This window comes from Lissotriton helveticus, chromosome 6, assembly GCF_964261635.1.
Source record: "Lissotriton helveticus chromosome 6, aLisHel1.1, whole genome shotgun sequence".
NCBI lineage: Eukaryota > Metazoa > Chordata > Amphibia > Caudata > Salamandridae > Lissotriton > Lissotriton helveticus.
Genome location: NC_136067.1, coordinates 1831245056 through 1831259214, shown reverse-complemented (window position 1 = coordinate 1831259214; position 14159 = coordinate 1831245056). Strand labels below are relative to the sequence as shown.

The 14159-nt window shown below is 51.7% G+C and overlaps 1 protein-coding gene across 1 annotated transcript in view; it reads left to right on the top strand.

Moving 5' to 3' along the window:
- Positions 1 to 14159, top strand: part of KCNH1 (potassium voltage-gated channel subfamily H member 1) — a 1297290-nt gene that overhangs the window by 381452 nt on the left and 901679 nt on the right. Inside the window, 1 exon segment of the mRNA XM_078649724.1 lies at positions 13637 to 13696. Coding sequence (XP_078505850.1) covers positions 13637 to 13696 — 60 coding nt within the window.

Sequence of the window (14159 nt, the reverse complement as noted above, 5' to 3'; positions counted from 1 at the left end):
CCCATCAAGAGACTGCACCACATTGGGATCAAGGGAGACGCACTCAATTGGATTGCTTCATACCTCACAGGATAGACACAGAGAATCCGTCAACCTCCCTTCACCTCGGAACCCAAGAGCACTATTTGCAGCATCACTGAAGGCTCATCCCTCAGCCCCACCTTGTTCAACACCTACATCATGCCTCTAGCTGACATCGCCCGAACGCACAACCTCAACATCATATCCTACGCTGATGATCTCCAGCTCATCCTCTTGCTCTCAGCAGACCCCACCATCACTAAGACCAACTTTCTCAGCTGCATGAAGAATGTCACAGACTGGATGAAGGACAACTGTCTTAACCTCAATACTGACAATATGAAAGTGCTGATCTTTGGCAACCATGCCTCTGTCTGGAATGACACCTGGTATCCCCATGAACTCGGACCCACTCCCACACCAAAAGACCAACCTTAGCATCATCCTGGACAGCAAACTCACCATAAAATGACAGATTAACACAGTCTCCTTCGCCTGCTTTCACACTCTCCACATGCTCCAAAGAATCTTCAAATGACTCCCCATCAGCATGAGAAAAACACACAAGCCTAAATCACCAGCCAGTTACACTACGGCAATGCACTGTACGCAGGAACCACTACCAGACTGATCCTCAACCTATCCAAGCGGACCAACATCACCACACACCTAAGGAATCTCAACTGGCTTCCCAGTCCAAAAAAGATCCATTACCAAGGACCATCATACATGAACCACCGACTGAACTTCCACCAATCATCCAGAAACCCCTGCTCTGCCTCCCTCCCACAAACTCCACACATCCACCAATGCCACAGCAAAGGCTGCTCCTTCTCCCACCTTGCCGCCAAGTTGTGGAATGCCCTCCATCTCCAAACCTAAGCCTCGCTGACGTACTTCAGGAAAAGACCTGTCTTTTCAACTAAGCCTCATTGGTGATTAGCTGCACTCTATAAGTACTGAGTGATTGATTGATTCCTTCCTTTCGTCTCTTGCCTTCTTTCATTCTTTCTTTCCTTCTCTCTTGCTTTTTCTCTTTCCTTCTATCTTTCCTTCTTTGTTTCATCTCTTTCCTTCTGTCTCTCTTTCTTTCTTTCTTTCTTTCTCTTGTCTTCTTTTTCCTTTCTTCTCTTTTATTCTTTTTTTCCTTCTTTCCTTCCTGTTCTTTCCTTTCTTTATGTCTTTCTTAGTTTCTTTTTTCTTGCTTTCTTGCCTTCTTTACATTTATTTCTTCCTCCATCACCTTCTATTTCTTTCCCTTTATTTATTTCTTTTCTTTCTTTCTTTCTTTTTTACTTTCTTTCTTTCTCCCTGTAGCAAATGACAGACTTTTGATTTTTTTTAGTAGTTCCCTTCAGGGAGTACTATAGTGATCTGTGTGTTTTTTAGACAACACATGTTTTTGCCTACAGCAATTTTTTTTTTTAGATTGAATAAAGTTGTGCAAAAACCATGGCAAAATAAAACAAGAATTACCAGAAGGATGTCGTCCAAAGCCAGATCCACTGGCTTTGCCAATGCTTGTTTATTTTTGCAGTTTATATAGCATCAACAACATTCAAATGGGTAACGGAGCCCTTAACATAAGAGTGGTTGCAATTCATAAGACCAGTACTGGAGCATTTCAAGTAAGTTACATTTACTGAGGACAGGTTTCAGGGCAAAATATTACAGTTGTGTTTGAATAGTAGTCCGCCAGAATTTTTCTGGCAGCAAGCACATCAAAAATTGGATACACTGGATAACCACCTTTCTTTGGTAAGGTCCCAGTACTGCCTTCCCATAAACTAGTCCTAAAGTCCCTTGTGTCAAATATTATTACCAGGTGTCATGATATTCCTGGGGCTATCCCACGGCTGCCCCAGCAGCTATTCTTGATAATACTCCTCATGATGATTGAAAGTCACCTTCTGCAGCCATTACCATCAGGATCAAGTCAAGTCAAGTCAAATTTATTTGCATAGTGTAATTAAAACCATTGCTGTAAAAAATACAAAACCAAATCTAATACATTTATTTCAAATACAGAAACGTGAAATTCTAAATAATCTTGTTTTAACCTCAGCTAAGGAATTCTGCAGTTACACAGTAAACCTCATTAATGTGTAAGTCAGTCTATAAATAATGAATAGTATAAAAAATAAAGCGCGGGAGCTGGACCAGGGATTTTGGTTGGCACAATATTGTGCCTGTCCTTGCTCAGTTTGCAGATAAAGTGCAGATACCTGGTGCAAACCAATATTCTAGCAAGTCGCTAGTCCTTAGTGCTGCATTTTCCTCCTGACTGCAGATTGTTGGATCATTGCTCAAAATGCAAATATCTGTGCCTAGCCGTAATCTTTTGATAGGCCACCGTTGCTGCTTCGTTTGCCCCCTAGCAGCTCATTATAAAGTGCAATGTGCTTATGGGGTTAGTTATCCTGTAAAATAGCCAGGCTTTGGTTCGTTCCTAGGACAGGTGGTAAGGATTTGTGCAAACTCAAGTTCTTAAAAATAGCGACACTGTGCTACTTCGTTGGCTTTCTTGGAGCGGATATAAGGTGCCGGTTCCTTGTGTTGTTGGGCGCTCATAGGACTTGCCTGCCCATAAAAGTTTACGATGGTAAGATGCTTCTAAATGGGTCAGTCCTTACTTATTCGCTTATCCAATTCTTTAATGATCGGTTTTATGAATTTCACCCCCTTGCCGGTTAAGGGAACTGAAGTGCCACCTAACCAAGTAATTACAGCTTGCCTGAAAGAGCGGATTTGCAGGTTTACCAGTATTGGTTTCAAAAGTTTTTTCCTTTGAGCCAGGGGCACCAGACATTTCCTGAAAATGTGTATTAACATCTCTAGCTTGTATCCACAAAGCTGGCATTTTTTTATTTTGACTCATATCTTTCCAAGTTGGAATGAGATCGTTGGTGTCTATGATCCTGAAGCGAAAAAACATGAACTGATGCTTTAAGGCCTGGGAGAAGTGCACTGAGAGATATTCCTGTGGTTTCAAGTTGGTAGATGAGTTAATCACAGCTCAGAAATGCCATCTGCGTGCAGTGGTGTTTTTGTCTATTAAATGAGACAGGATCCGAGTTGAGGCATTGGTTGCTTGGTGAAATGATGTTTTTCCCGTACTGGCAGCCCAGGCATCTTGCATACCTAATTCCTTAATAGCCTGGTTTAAAGTATTTTCCACAGGAGCCTTTCACGTTGCTGTGTTGTTGCTCCTCATATTCCTGCCAGCATAAATTATTGATGGAAAGGCTCTCTGAGGAAGGTGATTCCAGCATAGTTTAATGAAAGCACTCTTGCTTTGAAAAGATTGATTTTTTTAAGCCAAACTCTAGTCGTACCTGGGCTGGTGAGGTTGATTTTGGAATGCTAAACACAGTTTTGTATACTTTTGTTTGTATCTTATTAAGAGTAACTATTTCCTGACCCCGCATAATTTCCATGCCACAGGTCACCGTTGGCATTAGCTGTGCAGACATTGCGGTAAGAAGATGGCTTAATGATGGACAAGTCAATTTCTTTTTTAATAGTTTGAACCCATAGATTAATGACTGTGTTTTAGCCTGAAAAGCAGCTAGATGGTGTTTAAGCAATTTGATATCCAAGTTATTTATATGTAGTAGCCACCTCAACTGTTTTGCCTTCTAGAAACCAGGTGACTGTCTTGTATTTTGAATCCACCAACCAGACCACTTTAGTTTTCATCAGGTTTAGGTCTAGTCCTTGCTTGTCCATGTAGTTTTTTAGGGCGATCCTGCTATGTTGCAGGCCTGTTGGTGTTTGACTCAATTGGACAATATCATCCGCATATTGCAGGCACCCTAGTCTCTAAAGCCAGGATTGGAGAGTGGTTGTTGTCTTGTGTGAGGGCTCCTACAAGTTCTGCATGATATAAGTTGAATAGACTTGGTGCCAAAACGCATCCTTGTTTAAGGCCGTTCATTGTGGCTATTTTGTTCGTATTCTGCTACAGTCTCCTATTTTGACTTGCACCCAGGTTTCTGTATATGATACTATGATTGTCCTTGTTAGACCTGTCAGCCTTAGGGTGGTCTCCCCTACCTTTTTGCCCTTTTTCCCTCCCATTTTTATCCTATATTTTGTTGGACTTAGGACTCTGGGCGCCTCACCACTGCTAAACAGTGCTGAGGTGCAGGTGCTCTTCCCTAAAACCTTGGGAGGCTGGCATATCTGCCACAAGCCACTGCTACCCCAGTAAGGTTTAATCCTCCATAGGCTAACATTGGGAACCTCCCCTTATGGAATAACTTCTGACAGGGACCTAATAAGTCTATCATGTTTGGTCTTGTTGGACTCGGGGCGGGGAACCCTTTCCAATGATGTATAGGGTTTGGGCATTACTACGCTAGGGATCCCACTTTTATAAAGGGGACCTTTTCCTGCCTACACTTAGATTAGGCTGCAGACTCCCCCCTCCCCTCTGCATACTGATAGCCTGCCTGGGTTGGGAGGTGGGAGTGGTGATTCACACCTTCTTCCCTGGGATGAGCTGTGATGGGCTGCCCACTGTAGCCTTACCGGCCTGTCTCTCGTCACTGTGACAGCTAGGTCAGGGAAGGCAGGGAACATACCAGAACTCCCTGGACTCTTCCAGAAGCCCCTGCCCCCGACCCTTCCAGAGATTTCCACCACTTTCTAGCCCCTAGACTAAAAAGATATATAAGGGAGGGTCCTGGCCTCACATTCTTGTTACACTGCTGGACCTGGAAGAATCCCTGCTGGAGTGAGGACTGCTGCGCAAGAGGATTGCCACTGGGAAGGAGGCTGACTGCTCCAAGGAACTGCTGCCCCACAACCTGCTGAGCTGCCCTACTGTCTGCTGATCCTGCCCTGCATGGGAGACTGCGACATCACCACCAGAGTGTCTCCACAACATCCCAAAGGAACTACTTTTCTTTGAACCACATTTTAAAGAATTTTCAACCTTTTAAATATTGCCTTTTTGGGACTGCACCCTTTTTAAGCTAAAGGAAACTACCTGTCCTTGGACCACAGCGTTTTAAAGACTGCCCTTTGGAACAGCAACAACACTCAAGATTTGCCCTGCAACGCTGTGCCTGCCCTCAGCACTGCTTGCCCCGTGATCCTCCCGAGGGCTCTGTGATTGCCTCTGCTTCTGGCGCAAGCCTACTGAAACTGGCTCTGAGGTCACCGCCACTGGGACCGGAGCGCGCTGTGTAGCGCTGAGAAGCGAAGCGCTGTGTGGCAGGAGGCTCCGTCGTTGCCCCGGAGGCACTGTTAAGCGCTGGGCTAAAGGAGCGCTGTGTGGCCGTGACCCCCACCCGTGCAGCGCCTGCTGAGCCCGAGGCCCCAGGGGGAGAGGAGCCTTGCACCCGCGCCCGCGACCACCACCCCAGGTAACGCCTCAGTGCAACCAGGCTACTGCGAGGGGGCGGGGTGCGGGTTGGCCGGGTACCTGGAGTGTGAGCTTTGTGCTTGGCTGGGAACCGTCCTTCACTGACCGGCCTACGGGGGCATAATTACTTGGTAATTGACACTGGGGTATTTTTCAGCATTACCAGCAGCGCCCAGGCAGCCGCACTTCCTACGCTGGGAGCATAATTTCTATGAGAGGCACACTTATTACGCTGCAAGGGAACTTTGGCCTAAGAACCTTCCCACAGTGAATTTTGACCATAAGAACCTACCTCAAGTGAACTTTTGCCATCCAAGGACACTGTGAGAAAGACATTACCAGCAGGAGCCCTTGGCACACATGAGCTTTTGGTGATTTGATCAGGCCTGGGAACTGGATTCATTCTTATTGATTATTGATCTTGCTTGGAAACTGGAATCCTTTTTATTATTGATCAGGCCTGGGAACTGGATTCATTCTTATTGATTATTGATCTTGCTTGGAAACTGGAATCCTTTTCATTATTTATCTTGCCTGGAGCTGGATTTACCTGCTTTTGGTTCTCGCATAATTTTTAGATAAAGAAATTCTTATTCTTATACAAAACTGGTGTGGTGTTCCTTTTGTGAGTGTTTTTACTGTGTCATTGCCGTTGTGTGTTGCACAAATACTTTACACATTGCCTCTGAAGTTACGCCTTTGCTGCTCTGCGCAAAGCTACCAGGTCGGAAGCGGTGGTCCCTACTTGGACTAGGGTGCATACCCCTGCCAACTAGAGACCCCGGTTCTAACATTGGTGATCGAGCGGTGGGATAGGACTTGTGCTTGTGTAATACCACGCAGCGACGCAGTGTACACCGCAACCCTACACCTGACTCTACTGAATTCTTGTCCACCCTCTCCAATTGGCATTTTGGAATTTTTAAAAAAAAAATTCTCCCTGACTGGCTGCTCTTTTTAAAAGTCCTTTTGCCTAAGTCCCATTTGGTTTTCTCTACAAACGTCTGAGGCCCTACCTAGCAAGATGGAATTCGAGCTGGCCAATCTGGAAGTTTACACAGTGGCACAACTCAAGGAATTCTGCGAGGAGAAAGGGGTGCCCTTCAAGCGAAGCGCCAAGAAGGCAGAGCTTCAGAAAGCCTTGAGAGCATGGGTAACAGCCCACCCAGAAGGAGATGGGGACGGGCAAGGACCAGAGCACAACGCTACGGGAAACCTTGACCTACTGCACTTGGCGGGAAATGGTAATTTGTTACCAGGTACAGGGGTACCTTCCAGGGCAGGCAGTAGTGTGTCAGTGAAGAGCCTGTCCTCAGAGGACCTGGAGGACAGGAGGGAGGAGAGACAGCTCAAGTTGGAGCTTGCCAAACTGGAGAGAGAGCGGGAAAGAGAAAGGTGGGCCATGGAGCAGGATCGCGAGAACAAGCGACTGGCTATGCGGGAAAAAGAACTTGCCCATGAGCTCAGCCTGAAGGAACTGGAAATCCGGGCCCTAGAAGTAGGGGCCAACAGCAACAAGAATGTTGGCAGCGTACCTATGGAAGCTTCACGTGAGTCCAGGGTCTTTATGCCTAAAGATGTGATGGCCAGTTTTAAGGTGGGGGATAATATTGATAAGTGGTTAGCCGCCTATGAGGTGTCTTTAAGAGCCCATGGGGTCCCAGAGAGTTATGGGGGGGGTGGTTTGTATAAGTACCTACCTCCAGATGTTAGGGACACCCTCCTTTACCTAGAGAAGGAAGACCAGACTAACTATTCTGTCATGAAAGCCGCATTGCTTAAGAGGTTCGGTCTTACCCCTGAGAGGTATAGGCAGAGGTTTAGGAATAGCCACAAACTTCCCACACAGAACTGGGTAGACTTCCTGGACTACGCTAGTAAAGCTTTAGATGGTTGGGTGGGGGGCAGCAATGTGCATGACTATGAAGGGTTGTATAACTTGTTTTTAAGAGAGCACCTTCTAGAGAAATGTTTTCCAGAGCTGCGCCAACACCTGGTTGACCGCAAGTTGACCAATCCTAGGAAGCTTGCGGAGGAGGCGGACACCTGGGTCAGTACCAGGGTGTCCAACAAGAGTTCTGGGGGGACTCCCAAAGGGATGGTCAGGGTACCCACCAGAGGAAAGAGGGGGGAGACAAAAAGAACGAATTCTCCAAAGGCCCCCAAAATAATTCACAAGGGAAAGGGTCTGGGTCCCAGCCCCAATCTGGCCACCAGAAACCCACTTATCCTGACAAAGGTCAGCAGCCCAGAATTGTCCGGTGCTATGAGTGTGGTGAACTTGGACACTACAAGGGGGATCCCAAGTGTCGCAAGAGAGCACCACAGCCCACTGGAGGTAAAAACCCCGGGGTGGCTAGTGTAGCGCTTGGGGAGGAGCTGTCTCTAGATGATGGGAGTGAGGGGGCAGGGCTTGTCCTAGTGTCTCTGGGGGACAGCAAGATGGTTCCTAAGGTCCACGTGCCCTCCAATACTACTAAGTATAGGCAGTGGGTCACCCTCAATGGTCAGGGGGTGGAGGCCCTGAGGGACACAGGTGCCAGCATGACTATGGTAAGGAGTCAGCTGGTGTCCCCAGAGCAAATAATTCCCGATGCATTCCATCCAGTTGTGATGGCTGACAACCGGGAGGGTCATTATCCCGTAGCACAGGTTCCATTTGAGTGGGGAGGGGTTTCAGGCCTTTTAAGAGTTGCTGTGAGCCCTGCCATGCCAGTGGACTGTCTGTTAGGGAATGACCTGGAGCATACTGCCTGGAAGGAGGTAGAGCTCAAAGCGCATGTGGAGATGCTGGGGTTACCGTAGTGGATTTGTGCTACCACACGGTCTATGGCTGGGGCAGCCGCACTTCCTATGCTGGGAGCATAATTTCTATGAGAGGCACACTTATTACGCTGCAAGGGAACTTTGGCCTAAGAACCTTCCCACAGTGAATTTTGACCATAAGAACCTACCTCAAGTGAACATTTGCCATCCAAGGACACTGTGAGAAAGACATTACCAGCAGGAGCCCTTGGCACACATGAGCTTTTGGTGATTTGATCAGGCCTGGGAACTGGATTCATTCTTATTGATTATTGATCTTGCTTGGAAACTGGAATCCTTTTTATTATTGATCAGGCCTGGGAACTGGATTCATTCTTATTGATTATTGATCTTGCTTGGAAACTGGAATCCTTTTCATTATTGATCTTGCCTGGAGCTGGATTTACCTGCTTTTGGTTCTCGCATAATTTTTAGTATTAAATCTTTTTATTGGGCAGAAAATAATCACACTGCACCTCACAGAAAGCGTCAGTACCGACCCCGAGGGGAGGCAGTCTAGACCGGTGGCACGGTTTACGCCCCACCTGGTGATACCAGATAGTCTTCATTAACACAGCAAGCCGCCTACAACCCATCCGGGCCGGCCGCGTCAAAGAGGTGCTCAAGAGGTGCCAGCGGAGCCAGTGAGAATTCAAAAGGGAACATGAGTTCAACATGAAACAAAACTTTCCCCAGACCCCCCCCTCCCCACTCCCCCCTCTCCTTGTCCAATAGTTAAACATAGAGTGATACATCAGCACTGCCTATTTCACCGATCAGTCGGAGCCTTACCTGCCGGGCCCCTGCGTTTGTGTGAGCGTGTCGTGGGCTCCGGCAGTGGGGTATCAGCGAGGCGTAGCAGCCGCAAATACCTGGGGCAACTCACCTCCCGGAATTCCCCGGTCAACAGGGAGAGGAAGGGTTGCCACAAAGCTGCAAAGTCAGACCCCCTCCCTGCCGCGGTCAGCGAGAGCTTCTCCATGCCCAGGATCGCCCACAGCCTATGTAGCCAGCCTAGCTGCAACGGAGCCTGGACCGCCCTCCAATGAGCCACTATATTCTGTACCGCCGACCCCAATGCCAATGCGATCAGTCTGCCTCTCCAGGACTTCAGGGGGTACATAAGGGCATTAGGGAGGCCTAGTAGGATGTAGGCTGGGAAACGGGGCAGCTGTGTATCTAGGTGGGAGTCAATTAAGTCCAAAATGGGGGTCCAGTACGGACGGAGCTTGTCGCAGCTCCACAGCAAATGCTCCAGTGTCCCCAGTTCCCCACAGCCCCGCCAGCAGCGATCGCTCACCCGGGGGTCCCACTGATGCAGCTTCTCGGGGGTGTGATACCAATATGTGGCAATTTTGGTCATCGTCTCGGTGAGACCGGCATGGTGGGCTGAGTGTCTGGCCCTGTAATAGATCCCCTCCCACTCCTTCCGTGTGAGTTGGCGCCCCAAGTCTCTCTCCCATCTGACCCTACCCGTGTTATATGTGTATGTGTTGGTGAGGAGCAACTGTTGGTAGAGATCTGATATCAACTTCTTGTCAGACGTGCGGGTCAACAGCCATCTCTCATAATGTGTGAGATGTCGTTGGGCGCCGGGCATGATGGAAGGGTGAAGGACCCAGTGCCGCCCCTGCAGGTATCGTAGGCGGTCCGCCTCGGCGACACCATAGTCCTGCTTCACCTGGTGGAATGGAAGTATGCCCTTGAGGTCAAACATGTGGCCCACAGCCCTGCAGGGAGTTGCCCGCCAAGCCGCAAATGCCCGTGTGTCATGTCCCGGTGTGAAGTCAGGGTTGTCAAAGATCGGTGTCATCGGCGAGGGAAAGGAGGTCCACTCTTTCGTCACGGACACCCTGTCCCAGATCCTAAGGACAGTGCTCGTGATGTCCGAGGCGTACAAATTGGGAGGTCTGTGGTGCCGCGGGAGGAATGGGACTCCCTGCAATGGGCGACCAGCCACTGCCTGGTCCTGAAAGAGCCAGTGCTTGCCTGACTCTGGCTGGTGCCACTCCACCAGTGTGCGCAGTTGTGTCGCTTGAAAGTAGAGCGTGAGGTCGGGTATCCCCACTCCCCCGTGCTCCGGCGGCAGGGTCGCAATGGTATGTTTGAGTCGCGGGCGTCGACCATTCCAGATAAACCGGGAGAGGTCCGACTGGGTGTTTTTAAGCCACTCGCGCGGTGGTCGCAGGGGGAGCGTCTGAAATAGATATAAAATCTGCGGGAGCACAGTCATCTTCACCGCCGCAATCCGGCCGAGCCATGACAGCGCTAGCGGCTTCCAACGCCGCAATTGATCACGGACCTTCCTCGTCAGGGTCGCGTAGTTGGCCTCTGCTGTGGCCCGGACTGTCGGCGCTAAGTGGACCCCCAGATAAGGAACAGAGGTAGTCGACCACCGCACCTTAAACTCCGCCTGGACCTCTGCTAGGATGTCGGGGGACAGCGAGATATTCAGGGCCTCCGACTTCGCCTCATTGATCTTGAAGCCTGAGACCTGCGCGAAGGCGTGGAGCTCCACAAAGAGCGCTCGCATGGATTGCATCGGGTCAGTTAGGGAGAGCAGTACGTCATCCGCATAGAGGCTGATTTTGTGAGTGTCACCACCAAAGCGGATACCCGAGATGCGGTCGTGCTGTCGCACTCTCTGTGCCATCGGCTCCATATAGAGGGCGAATAGGAGGGGAGAGAGCGGGCAGCCCTGCCGAGTGCCCCTGCCAATTTCGAATCTCGGGGAGGTATGGCCGTTAACCCGCACCGCTGCATTGGGACGCCGATAGCAGTTAAAAATGCGGTGGCGGAGGGTCTCCCCGAACCCGAAGTGTTGCAACACCTGTTCTAGATAGGGCCAGTGCACCCTGTCGAACGCCTTTTCTGCGTCGATGGCGAGGAGCATACAGCCCGGCCGTGTACGCGAGCCGGCCTCAATGAGATGGAGGACTCGTCGGGTATTGTCGCTAGTCTGCCTCTGAGAAATGAAGCCCGACTGGTCAGGGTCGACCAATTGCTGCATGTACGGTGCTAGGCGACTCGCGAGGATGCCGGTGTAAAGTTTCAGATCCACGTTCAGCAAGGAGATGGGCCGATAAGAGCCACATTCCGTTGGGTCACGGCCGGCCTTGGGGATCACCGATATGGCCGCCTCGAGCAGGTCCGGGGAAATAGCGCCGGGCCGATCAAAGGTGTTAAACAGGTCGCGCAGTATGGGGGCAATCTGTGGGCAGAATGTTTTATAGAAGGCCGCCGTGTAGCCATCCGGCCCCGGGGACTTCCCCACTTTAAGACGAGATATTGCTGATATGACCTCCTCCAGGCCAATGGGCCGGTCCAGGAAGTCCGCCTGCGCTGGGGTGAGGGTGGGGAGCGTCGCGCCGCGCAAGTAGTCCAGGCCCGCCCTCGGGTCAAGGTAATCCGCGTCGTAGAGGCCGGCGTAGAAGTCGCCGAAAGTCGCCGCTATAGCCGCGTCCTCTGTGACCTGCGTCCCGAGTGGGGAGGTGAGGGCGCGTACGTGGCGTCTCTGCTCCTGCGCCCGCAGTCTGCTCGCTAAGAGCTTCCCGCATCGGTCCCCTCCAGTGTAGTACACGTGCTTGAGACGGATGGCGGCGTACTCTGCCACATCCTGGTCCAACGCTGCGAGCATCTTTCGCTCCGCGCACAACTGGCGCCATGCCCGTGCGGCCCCGGTGCGTTGGTGCATCTGCTCCAACTCAGCCACTCGCTGAGTGAGTTCAGCTCTTTTCAGCGACCTGTCCTTGTTATCGGCCGCGGCAATGGAGATGATCTCACCCCGCAAGACTGCTTTGAGCGCCGCCCACTGAGTGGCCTTGGTCGTGTCGTCGTTGGCATTGTGGGTCAGGAATTGCGCTAGTGCGGCCTTGAGCCTGTCCTGTGTGGCGGGATTGAGCAAGAGTCCATCTCGAAGCCGCCAGTGACGCTGCGGTGTCGGCGTGGGCGCTACCTGGAAGGTCGCCACCACCGGCGAGTGATCGGACAGTGAGGCCGGGAGTATCTCTACGTCCTCAGCCTGCGCTGTCAGCTGCGAAGAACACAGGAAATAGTCTAGTCGCGCATAGGTCTTGTGAGCCGCCGAATAGTAGGTGTAAGCCGCCGCGCGTGGGTGAAAATGTCGCCATAGGTCAGTGATGGCCAAATCTGAGAGGTGTGCGTGTCCCGTCTCTGAGAGCGCCCCCACTTGCCCAAACCTCTGGCCCGTGCGATCAGCCGTGTTGTGGAACACCAAGTTGAGGTCCCCCCCAAGTAGTAAGTGTGGGTGTGGTGTGGCCGTGGCAGCTTCGAGTGCAGTGAGAAGGAACCTTTCCTGACCCTCGTTTGGTGCATAAACCGAGCCCACCAGCAATGTCTGACCCGCCACTTGAAAGCTGTGGAGGAGAAGCCGTCCTTTAATCTCGGCCTCCTTCTGCATGACCCTCCCTCGAAAAGACCTGGCAACCAGTATAGCTACCCCAGCAACTTTCATCTGGGTAGAGGAGAAGAACTGCCATGGAAAGGAGCGTGATCTCAGCCGGTGGTGATCTCGGGACACCAAGTGCGTTTCCTGTAGAAGGCAGATGTCGGCCTTCGATCGTTCCAGGAACGACAAGACCGCTCTGCGTTTGACCGGGCTGTTAAGACCTCGCACATTAAGGGAAAGTATTCGCAGTGGGTGTGTCATGGTGGGCGCAGTGAGTGGGAAGCTATGGATGGCATCCGGTGAGCGGCAGCCTGACGCGGGGCAGTCCCTCGATCAATGCATGTCCCGCCTGTGGCCCCCCTGAAAGAGCCCAAGGTCCCTGGACAAGTTAAGCAATCCCCTGGACAAGGAGAGTCCCCTCCCCCCTCCCCCCCTCCTCTCAACTCCCCCCACCCCAAACATCTGTAACTCCCCCCTCCCACCCCAACCCCCATCCCCTCATCCCAACCATGGGAAAATTGTGGTCCAACATAGTCCCAGGTCCAGTTAACAGTCCACTGGACCCGTGGCATAGTTTATCCTTAGTGCGTGGGCAGTGGCAACAGTGTGGTCGAACTATTCCAACCCCCTTCCACAGCCGTGGTGGAAGCATAAGAGTATCCCTCGGGGGGGGCACGCGGAGTTCGAACTCACCGCCCCCGCCGCCGGCTCGCACTGACCCGGCCTTACAACATGCCACAGGGGCAGAGCGTCGTCCGAGAGTAGATCAGCCGCTGTCCTGTTTGACCAAGCCCTGTGCCACGGTTTCCACTGCGGCTCGTTGACCCTCCTCGATTTCTGTAGCTGCGGGACGTCTCGGCCTGCGCCGACGTCTCTGTTGCTTCCATCGCCCGGGGGCCCCCTCCCCAGTAGGTCCGTCCCTCGTAGGCTCCTCGTCCACCACCGGTTCCTCCATGTCTAGCAGTTGGCAGGCCTCCCTGAGGGAGCGCGGTTGGCGAAGGTTGTTGCCCAGTCGAAACACCAGACGAAAGGGGTGACCCCAGCTGTAGGAGATGTTACGCCTTCGTAGTTCCGCCGTGACTGGCCGGAAGGTGCGTCGCTTCTCCAGGGTAAGGGCGGCCAGGTCCTGATACAGGGTCGGGGCATGTGCTCCAAAGGTGATCGGTGCCGTCTGGCGCGCTTTGTCAAGGATCTCTTCCTTCGTCCTGAAGTCCTGCACACAGACCAGGATGTCCGGCGGGTGGGCGTCGTTGGCTCTAGGCGGGCCAGTCCGGTGGGCCCTGTCCAGGCGCAGCGGGGAGTCCACTGGGCGGCCCAGTATGTGGTTAAACAGTTTCTGGGTGAACTGAAAGAGGTCTTCCGTGTCGGGGGATTGCTTCACTCCTCTGATCCTGATGTTGTGCCGCCGGGAGCGGTTCTCTAGGTCTTCGGCATGCGTCTGGAGATCCACCTGCTGGTCATGTATGCGAGCTAGCTCCTGCCTCAGCGCCTCTATCTCCGTATCTCGCACGTCGCTTTTGGCCTCCAAGTCCGCCACTCTCTCGCCGATTGCGT